General features: G+C 50.5%; 2 protein-coding genes across 2 annotated transcripts; both read right to left on the reverse strand.

Annotated features, from left to right (window-relative positions):
• Positions 1 to 1092: 1092 nt before the first annotated feature.
• Positions 1093 to 2859, reverse strand: LOC147430038 (uncharacterized). The gene has a single exon (XM_086495090.1). It carries the CDS (start codon positions 2857 to 2859, stop codon positions 1093 to 1095), a length of 1767 nt encoding a protein of 588 aa, XP_086351216.1.
• A 1278-nt stretch (positions 2860 to 4137) lies between these two features.
• Positions 4138 to 5682, reverse strand: LOC147430039 (uncharacterized). Its single transcript, XM_086495891.1, has one exon. The coding sequence runs from the start codon at positions 5680 to 5682 to the stop codon at positions 4807 to 4809; it is 876 nt and encodes a 291-aa protein (XP_086352017.1). The 3' UTR covers positions 4138 to 4806.
• Positions 5683 to 10907: the final 5225 nt, after the last annotated feature.

The following is a 10907-nucleotide window of genomic DNA, read 5'->3' on the forward strand; positions in this document are numbered from 1 at the left end:
AAATGTTATATTAACGTCTTCAAAAGGCCAAAATGACCTATGAGACCAATCAGTTACAAAATAGTGAATCTAATACCATGTCTGGGTACAAAAGAACTAGAAGTGGAACAAAATACTACTACTACTACTACAATCTAAAACTACGTGGGTGTAGCAGCTGATACAATAGGTACCCGGTAAACTGGATGTAACAGTGTGTGAAACAAAGATGGAAGAAATGGTGAGGATCCATCCTCATCTGCACTCTGGATGTCGAGAGAGTATGGCTCGAATCTTCTGTTGTAGTCTCCGTCGATGCAGATTACGAGAGAGAGAGAGAGAGAGAGAGAGAGAGAGAGAGAGAGAGAGAGAGAGAGAGAGAGAGAGAGAGAGAGAGAGAAATGAAATGAAATGATATATTAACGTCTACAAGAGGCCAAAATGACCTATGAGACCAACTGATTACAATGATGAGTCTAGTACCAAGTCTGGGTACAAACAAGAAAACTACAAACAAAGAACTGATAGGAGTGCTACCGACTCCTATGGGTGGCTGGTAGGCTGAGCAATGGTATCACCATAAAGGTACAAAGTGGGGATAAGTGTCACCATGATACAATATAACAGTAGCATGAAGCCTATCCCGATCGACATTCTTGGTGTCGTACTAGAATCCTGTGGATCCTCTGCCGCAATCTCCGCCGGTGCTGCGTGGCTCCCCTCCTCAGTCGCGGTCGTCTCGATCTCCCTAACTCTGTAGCTTGATCAATGAGAGTACCGGAGAGAGAGAGAGAGAGAGAGAGAGAGAGAGAGAGAGAGAGAGAGAGAGAGAGAGAGAGCTTTATTTACGTCTACTAAAGGCCAAAGTTGGCCTATGAGACCAAATCATATACAAAAGTGGTGATCTGGGTGTCGGTAAAATGAGAGAAAAGAAAGAATAAACCGACTGTGCCTATTGTGAATGAGTATGAGAGTGGGTGGTAGCTCCGACTCCACGGATAGTGGCTACCTTGTGTGTGCAGCATAGCAGTATAGGCACGTGTGTAGCTCTGTCACAGTAGAAAATGACTACACAGTATAATACAAGGCGACATGATGGTGGGCAATGTCCAGCTAAAAGCATACTATAGGGGGTGGGTGGACAATGTCATACATAGGGGAGGGTGGTCGAAGAGCCTCCTGCAACCTGGTGGTCCAATGCGTAGATGCATACCTCATCTCCAGGTGGTGCTGATGTAGTGCCCGTATCCTCAATACCTCGTCGTGATGTGGTCGCCGTCTCAGATAGCCAGGGACTCGTGGTCTACGACGCGCTCTCTGGGTGTCGGCCTGTTGAAGCGTGAGCCCGCTCGTGTGAGTCGGAGGTCTCTGGCTAGACACCTCTCGCTGGAAGAACTCTGTAATAGTTCGCTGTGTGCTCGCACCTGCCTGCTGTAGTGGCTGTAGAATGTGCTCACGCATGCTAAAAGCAGTGGTCAGGAAGTGGCCTAGCTGGATCTGGTCACTCCTCGCTGTACACTGCTGGAGTGTATCCTCTATGCCAAACTGAACTCTGAGCTCCGAGTAAGCTGGGCATCTTACCATGAAGTGCTCCTCGCTCTCCACCTCTGTATGACAAATGGGACATATACGCTCATCTCGTGGTATGCCTCTGGCTCTGCCCCTCTCAATCTCCAACTGGTGCAAGGACACTCTAAGCTGCCCAATGGCCACTTGAAGGTGCTGTGGCATATATCTCTGCATGTATAAGGGGGTCTCAATGAACCCTTGCTCTGATAGCTGTAGAAAATGCTCGCGGTAATGTAGCATTTTCGATGGTAGCTCATGTCCTGGGTCAACCCATGTCCTCTGAATGTAGGTGTGCCATATCTCTTGTCTAATGACCCTATTCCTCTCAGATCGTGTGAGGGAATAGTTGGGGGCCTGAGTGTCGTACTGTAGTGGCGGCAGTCTATCAATATCCAGTCCCTGAGAAGAAAACCAATCCTGTGTCTGAGCATACCATGAGGTCCTATCCCCTGCCAATGCCATGTCCTGTGATCCCGAGAAGGCTCGGTATGCAATACGATCTCTGTCCATGCTCTGAAGTCTGTGCAACATGCATACAGTCTGAAAAAGTGCCTCAACCAGCATAGGTGGTGCAACAAGCTCGGCTCGAATGATGTCATGTGGTACTGAGGGCTTGCTGCGAATGAGTCTAGAGATCATGAGTATCTGTGGTCGCTCCACTAGAGTCCATACAGAAGCAGCTAGCCCTGGGCCCCATATCGCAGCCCCATACATAAGTGCTGGTGTGACCAGTGTATCAAACAGCCACCCCTTTGTACGGGGCTCCTGAAAGTGTGCCTGATGGCACTGTCTCTCCATCAATGCCAGTGCTGAATACCCTCTAGTGAGTCTGTCTCTAGCTGCCTGTGCCATCGAGAATGCCCCTAATGCTACTGTGAAGGTCACGCCAAGGTAAACATATGAACCTGTAATCTCAATGCTCCCTCCTGCTGCTATAAATGCACTCTGCCTCCTGACCTGTGCTGAAGTATGAAAGATAAGAACCTTGGTTTTACCAAGGTTCACTGAAAGCCCTCGCTGTAAGCAAAAATCATCAAGCGCTGAAAGATGTCGCTGTAGCCCCTCAACAGACTCTGCTACTAGCACTATGTCATCCGCGTAGAGCAATATGTGTATTGTAGCCCCGCCTATCTCCACTCCATCTCCTCCTCTGTGCTGAATGAAGTCCACAATCTCATCAATATAGAGTCCAAATAGTGTAGGTGAAAGAGGGCTCACCCCAATGGTGCTAACAAGAGTGTCTGATATACCTCCTGGACATCTGACTCTGCCAGAAACATGCTCATACAATGCATATATCCCCCAAATCATCTCCTCACCCACACCCAGATCCATCAGTCGTCTAAATAACCTCTCTCTAGGTACTGTGTCAAAAGCTTTGCGGAAGTCCACAAAGCAGCAATACAATCTCCTCTTCTTCACTCGAGTCTGATCAATCAGACATCTAAGAGTGAAGATATGGTCTATGGTAGAGAAAGATCGCCGAAATCCTGCCTGGCCTGGAGCTCTAAGACCCTCCGTCTCGGCTAGAGTGCTCAATGCCTCCTCCAATACTGCTCCATATAACTTGGCCAGCATGGGCCCTATCATTATAGTGCGATATGTGCCCGGGTCCATAACATCCCCTGACTTGCGGATAGGCACAATGGTATGCTCTGTCCACGAGTCCGGGAATCCCTCTACTAGAGCCCTGTTGTAGAGGTGAGCAATAAGTGGTGCCAGGGTATCTCTCCCATAAATCAAATGCTCTGTCTGTAATCCTGACTGATCTTTGGCTCGTCCATGCTGGAGGTGTGAGATGCCTCTGCTCACCATATGAGATGTAAAGAATGATGCTGTAATCGGTCGTGGTCTCTGTGGTGTGGGTATAGGTGGCTACTCTAGTATCTGGTAGAGGCGCTCTGCATAATCATGCCAAAGGTGAGGATCATGTATAGGTGTCGGGCGCCCTCGCTCGCGGATGCATCGTTAGGCCTCTCCACTATCTCTACTCATGAGCAAGTGATATAACTCCCAATACTAACATTCTTCCCATTCCCGCTTTTTACGGCGGATAAGGGACTCCATGCGCCTCTGTGCCTGTCTGTGTGTGATCTCGCCACGAGCCTCTGCTGCACGAAGACCTCTGCGGAGCTCTCGGCAATCATCATCATACCAGCCATTCTGTGGCATAGACCCCACTCGAGATGGGTGTGTGTGAGTGCTATGAGGAAAACTATGAAGAGCTGAATCATGGAGAATCTGTGTGAATTGTGTGGTAAGTGTGTCGAGTGGGGCATGAGCAAGCGTGAGTGGAGATGATCAATGTAGACATGTGAGAGCTCATGAGTAAAGTGGATCGTGGTGTGAGTGTGTGTAGGAGGTGGAGTGTCAAGTGAGACGGAGGATGAGAGTGCAAAGCTAAGAAAGGTGTGGTCAGCTCCCAGTGGGGGCAGCGTCCAATACTGAATGACTGTAATAAGTGTGCAGCAGATAGAGGTCCCAAGACGTAATCCACAGTGCTCCCCCCTCCTCCATGTGGGAAGCAAGTCAGTCCGGTAGAATCTGGCCATCGATGCATCCCGTTATAAATAACGAGATGGTGTCTGCTGCCCAACTCTAGAAGGTATCTACCATATCCTGTGGTATCCTGGCCTGTGTCGTCTGAAGATCTGCCGATCCCCATCTCCTCCGGGTCAAGAGTCCTCATAATATCGGGCTGCTCCATGTCATATATCTCACACTGTCTGGTCTGGGTGCGGCCGTTGAAGTCCCCCATGAGGAAGACTTCTCCGAGTGTGGAGTAATGTAGGATATCCTCCGATAGAGACGCGTATGGAGAGTCACTATCTCTGACCTGTCCCGCACCCTCCTGACCCGCGTATCTAGATCCACGTGGAGGAAAATAGCAAATGGCTAGATAAATCCATCTCTGATGTGATATCTCCAGACGTACCCATAGATATCTGGCCTCCTCATCCCTGCTCATGATCTGAATGTGACTCTGTAGAGTATGTCTAAATAAAATAGCCACTCCCCCCGACCCTCTAGCTGTACTCTGGCGTGTAGTATGCCTGAAAGCTAACTCCCACTGGAATCCGGTAATACGAGGTAGTCCCCTCTCCGGGCTCTCATGAGTCTGTGTGATACATATGAAATCATGCCCCTCCATGACCTCCTCTAGCATGTCTGGCCATGCCATAGAGAGCCATTGCAGTTCCATACTGCTCCTCTAATCAATATCTCCGGTGGTACTGATGTCTCATAGGCCACGTGGCCCTATTTAGTAGGGCGACCATCGATAAAGACCCTACCATCACGGTAGAAGGCCTTTCTGCCCTCCCTCCTGGCCTGTAGGATCTGGGGCATGCATGCTCTCCTATGCTCAATGTGCATCCTGGTCAAGTCCTCATCCATATATATGGTCTCACCGGGCCGCCCACGTAGTATGGCTCGCTTTTGAAAGAAAGCAACTCTGTCCTCCTGAGACTGCATCTGTAAAATAAGAGCTCTAGATCTAGTTGCATCTTTCCCTGCCCTCCAGACCCGTGTGAATGGCATGGTCGTGTATCCCATGCTCCAACAAAACTCTTGCGCATCTGAATCAGGTGAAACCCCTTCTGGGAGTCCATTAATACGCACGTTTAGCCTGCGAGCATAACGTAGCTTCTCCTCTTCCAGTGTATCCTGAACCCTTATCACATCTTCTTTCGCATTCTCTTCCTGCACTTCTTTCTTGATGTTTTTCTTTACTACCTCGATCCAATTCCCTTGCTTTGCATCTAATTCCTGTATCATGTCTTCCTTGAGCTCCGCTATGCATTCTTTTTTCAGTCCTTCTTTGAGTTCCTCTATTTGGGAGATTTCACCTTCTTCTCGTGCTACCCCTCTCATATGATGTATGTCCTCTTGCATGCGGTGAAGTTCTCTAGTGAACTCCTGCTGAATTTCTGCGTGTGCTAGCTTCCATGCATCCCTTTCTGCAGTGAGAACTTTAATCTGCTCCTCCGTTTGCTTCCTCTCCTCTTCCAATTGCTTAATTTTGTCCGACAACTTGCGCATCTCTGTGTTGAGTGCTTTGTCGGCCTCCTTCTTGACCTGGGAGATGGCCCGAGCTATCATTTCCTCCACCTCCCTCTTATCAAGGGGTGCCATGATGGGAGGGTGGGGTGAAGGAGGGGCGCTCATGCGGGTCACCAAGTGTTGAACCTCATACCAATGTGGGACTGTATGGCAGAGAGCAATGCAAGCTGAGGCAGGCTGGGGGGGGGGAGGGGGTGGGGGGGCGTTCGGCAGGGCAGCAGAGGCGTGGGTTCAGCCAAGCTGGTTAGGGTGTGCTGCAGCAGAGGCCGGGATGGCCATGACTGTATGGCTACTGCAGGCTGAGGGCAGGGCTGCCCGGGGGGGGGGGGTACTGCAAGGTGGCGCAGGTGGGCAGCGAGAGGGTGGCGCAGAGAGAGAGAGAGAGAGAGAGAGAGAGAGAGAGAGAGAGAGAGAGAGATGAAATGAAATGAAATGTTATATTAACGTCTTCAAAAGACCAAAATGACCTATGAGACCAAACTGATACAATCTTGGTGGATCTAATCCAATGTCTGGGTAAAAAAATAAAATAAAAATGAAGTAAAGTGAAAGACTAAAATCATCATCATCATCGTCAGTGCCTGAGGATGGCCGGTGGACATTGACGAAGCTCTTCAACAACCGATGCAGTACTTTCTCGGACAACACCCAATGTATCTTTAAATAGTTGTACTTGGCGTCTCCCATGTCGTGCTAGAATAGTCCTGATCCTCTGATGGAGTCTTCGTCGATGTCGTGGTCGCCCTTGTAGACGTGGGCGTCTAGCTCTCCCGAGCTCAATGGCTCTGTCAACTAATATACCTCTGATATAAGTGGGCTCTAAAGTCTGTTGTGGAGCATGCTCATACGGCTGTTGAGTCCTTGCTCTAAAGAAGTCAGAAATCTCCCTCTGTGAATGTCTCCCATTGCCTGATCTCCTCAAGAGACTCTTCCCGTGTCTGCGCAACTCTAGCAAAAACAACCGGAGGCATCTCTGATCGTGATATCTCATGACTCTAGCAAATGGTCCAAAGCCCCTCTCCGAATAGACAATGAAAGCGGTCTCGTATCTCATAGTATACCGGACAATGACAAATGTGATGTAACTCTGTCTCTGGCTCTATATGACACAACTGGCATATCCTGGCCTCTACTGGTACTCTCCTAAATCTGCCAGTCTCAATCTCTAGCTGATGCGATGATGTGTGCAATTGACCAACAGCACATTGTATCCCATAGGATAAATGAGTGTCCGTATAGGCCGGTCTGATCACATATCCATCTTCTGTTAGTTGGAGAAGATGCTCTCTATAGAAAGCGATCTTTGTGCCCAACTCTTGTGTCGGCTGTATCCATGTGCTCCTGGTATCTAGCTAAATCAAACCTTGACGTATGAGTCTAGTGATCTCTATCCGTGTAGAGATAGGGAGGGTGCATCCCATTGTCATCTGCCCATACCAGCATGTTGTGTCCCCCTGTAGCGCTAGCTGTCGAGATGACTCAAGGGCTAGCCAAGCATATCTATCTCTGGGAAGGTCCCATAAATTATGCATGAAGGATACTGATCTAGTAAGGGCCTCAACCACGAGAGGAGGGGCAGCTAGCTCAGCTTGAATAACATTATGTGGCACTGAGGCCTTAGCCCGAATCATCCAAGAGATCATAGAGACTAGGGGCCTCTCGATACATCTCCATCCATCAGTGCCATGGTGGTCCACCGAGGGTCCCCAAATTTGAACCCCATAGAGCATAGCTGAAGCCACTAGAGTGTCAAAAAGCCACAACTTTGTTTGAAATTGAACTTGCGAACACATCTTCTCCGGTCCTCCCAAGGCTGCATAAGCTCTTGTCAATCTAGTTTCTGTTGCTCTTCTCAATGAAAACCCTGGGCCACTGAAGACTACTCCAAGATAGGTGTATGCATCTGTATACTCCACCGTCTCCTCGCCATATGTAAAAGTGGGTGCTGACCTCCTGACCCACTGTGGTGTGGTGTTAAACACCATAACCTTGGTTTTCCCCAGGTTAAAATGCATAAATGTTCAGGAAGCCCATGGGGTAGCCCTGAACCTGTATAGTAATCCACTGAGCCTTGCCTGGCACAAGAATCCCTCTACCCAGAATGGCCTGCTGCCATGAGCCCGCAATAGACATACATACCCCTCTCTGAATACCACTAGGTCCGAATGCAGCTGACCAAAATGTCTCATAGCAACCACGCAAGATCTGACCACATCGTCTGATGCGGCTCTCACAGAGATGATGCTCTTGAAGCCTAAGAATATCAATCTCACCACCCACAAGGCGTTGCTGAAGCTCCTGACGCAACCGACCCCGTTGACGTTGAAACTGGGGTCCTGTTAATTCGTACGCATTCCATGAGACGATCCTCATGGAGTCGGTGGGAGAAAACCGATGCTGCAATAGCAGCCAATCTCGCTATCTTTGAGGCCAGCTTGGATGGGGAGTAATTTGCATCCGAGCCAACCCGAGATAGGCGTGACTGTAGAGACTGTCCAACCCAGGGCCAAGAAGAGCGTGCCGTCCTTTGGGCTACCTCCTCTATTGAGGAGTCCTCATGTATATATGCATAGCATGGTGGGCTTTGTATGTCAGCAAAGAAGTGTACCACAATTTGTCTACATCCTACTGTGTCCTTGAGCTTGTAGCCAGTCCAACACGGAGTCTAGAGTCCACTCCGACTGGTCTTTGCCACACAGAAGAAAAGAGAAGCTGACCGCTGTGTCCAGGGCCTCTATCCCTATAGCTGCAAGAAACAGGACATGGACTCTGGAGTAAGCTGCCTCAAAGTCCGGTGAAGAGTCATCGAGGAAGCATGTGAAGTTGTAGGCAAAGAAGTCCCAACGACAACGGATGTCAAAACTCGTCAACCCTCGAGGGAGAGTGGCAAAGGGAGACGTCTACACCGGAAGGGGGGTCCGCAAGAAAGTCTGTTCCTCTCTCACTAGACGGCTCGTGGCAAAGGCACTGCCAAGAGACCTCCTAGTAGACAAGGAAGGTCCTGCCCCCTGAGTCGGCTGTGGGGTAAGAGCAGTAGAGAGTGAGGAAGAAGGGGAGCTAGTGGGAGGAATGGGAGGGGAGGGGGCGGTAACGGGGGGGATGGGGGGAGGTGGGAGAGATGGGTGGGGGGGGGGGGGGGGGGGGGGGGGGAACGAGGTAGTGGGTGGCTTGGGGGGAGGAGGGGTTGTTGGTGGTGAAACTGAGATGGAGGATGGAACTGTGGCCTTGTCCTACTGTAAGGGGTCAAAACGGTTCCCTGAGGGAACCCATTACTGCTGGCCCAGTTAGGGCGATCAACAGGGGTGCCGAACTGGCGTGGTGGTCCCTAGCGGCGACGTCCACGGACCTGCTGCCATGTCTCCCTCCTCTGCCTGGGCACCAGGCGCAGAAGAGGGGGCTGCATGAGCTCCCTGTGTCTCTGCCTGCTGTGTCTGGCCAGCCCTAGGAGGCTAGGTCTGAGTCTGTGTTGAAGGTCTAGGACTCCTCCGTGGATAGGCCTTTTCTAGATGGCCCATCTATCGACAAATAAAGCATTGGTTCGGGAGGCTCGAGTACTCCACAGTCTGGAGCGAGAAGGACGACCTTCGGGAGGGTATGGGTGTCTCGAACCAGAACGCGTACTGAAGGTTTGCCAGCAAGGCAGCTACAGAAGCTGCCGTGCAAGGTGTCTCCAGGACAGTCCCAATCTCTGAGCCAATTTTGGAAAGTAGCGGGAGGTACTCTCTCCTCAAGCGTGGGAAGCAGACTGAGATGGGAAGGTCTGCCTCCTCAACTAGAACATGGGTAGCTGGATTGAATCCATGGCGCCATTGCCGAAAACGAGCTCTAACTGCTCGGATGGCCAGGAGGCTCATCGAAATGACCTTGTACGCCATCTCGGGAGTCTCAAACTCTATCTGGTAGTAGCCGCGTCCGAGGAGCTGAACATCGATGATCTTGCCCACCTTTGCTAAAAGGCGAGCTTGGAGGAGATCACGCGCCTCCCCTCTATTGGGCTTGGTGGCGAGAATCTTGCAGACAACAGAGGTGGCCTGGAGGCGCGCCACCTCTACTTCTAAGCTCGATTGCTCTGTCGGCGAAAGAGCAAGTCTGATGGTGGGTTCTGCGGGGTCGGGCGAGGGGGCTTCCGTCGAGTCCCTCTGTGGTGAAGTAGAGTCCTCCATTTGTGTCTGCTGCTATGGCGGCGAACAAGGTCAGGAAGAAGGCGGTCTTCCAACTCCTTCAATGCAGAAGAGAGATGAGCTGGACGACCGTGGGAGGGGAGGGGGGGGGGGGGGGGGGGGCGTGATGGGAGAGGGGTGGGACGAATTGGAGGGTAGCGGGCTGGAGCGGGGTGTACTGGAGAGCAGCGGGCTGGAGAGGGGCGGAAAGGAGGGCAGCGCGCAGGGCTGAGGGCAGCAAGGAGTGGGGGGGGGGGGGGGGGGGGGGGGGGGTGAGGCTACGTGAGCAAGGGGGGTCTTAGTGATGGCGAAAAGGCAGCAACACGGTTCTTGGATCCGAGAGGAAGTGGTTTTATTCTAGGTTGTCACATATTTCTTTTGGGCGGTACTTATTCTCTTTTCCCAGGATTGAGTGGGAAGGAGGCCTTCTATCTTGGGGGGAGCTCTCAATTACAGAGGAAGCAGTTTTACTCTAGGTTGTCTCAGATTTTTTCTGGTGGTACTTATTCTCTTTTCCCAGGATTGAGCGGAAAGGGGGCTTCCTATCTTGGGGGAGCTCTCGGCTTTAGCTCTAGAGCTTTCAGTGACAATGTTCTGCTGTGTTCCGACGTGGGGTTGAGAGTGTACTTTTGAGGATACTTCTCTTTCAGAGGGGGCTTCCAAGTTATCATCACTACCGATGCTCCATTCAGAGGGGTACCATGCATGGTGTGTTCTTGTCCTTGGTTTCCTTGCCTATTTCTTGCGGCTTTGGATGGTGTGCTTTAGCCCACAATGCTGTTAGTATCTTAGCGAATATTCTCTTTAGCCACGTTGGTGGTTGCTTCGTCTTTGAGATTTGTGGTGTGATGGTTGCTATTCTTAGTGCATCCGACCAATATTTTCTATGCCTTGTCTTTCATATTGATCCCTGGAGACTGTACCATATAGGACACACCTACTTCCCTTATCCTTACATTGGCATGTTGTTTCGTACAAGTGGATAGTGATCCTTCTTGGACTAGGAACTAGTTACAGTTAGACGACATTCTTCAAAGTGGTGAAATGGTCTTCTTGGTTCTCCCAGATTTGGTTCTAGGTTCCACAAATATATTTCCTTTCGGATTCACCTACTTCTGGTCATCGAGTTACACAAGT

The sequence above is a fragment of the Adiantum capillus-veneris genome, chromosome 22 (assembly GCF_014529385.1).
Source record: "Adiantum capillus-veneris isolate H3 chromosome 22, ASM1452938v2, whole genome shotgun sequence".
Taxonomy (NCBI): Eukaryota; Viridiplantae; Streptophyta; class Polypodiopsida; order Polypodiales; family Pteridaceae; genus Adiantum; species Adiantum capillus-veneris.

Bases quoted from the DNA above. Each gene is read 5' to 3' on its own strand.
- LOC147430038 (XM_086495090.1), bottom strand. From the start codon at position 2,859: ATGATTTGGGGGATATATGCATTGTATGAGCATGTTTCTGGCAGAGTC.
- LOC147430039 (XM_086495891.1), bottom strand. From the start codon at position 5,682: ATGGCACCCCTTGATAAGAGGGAGGTGGAGGAAATGATAGCTCGGGCC.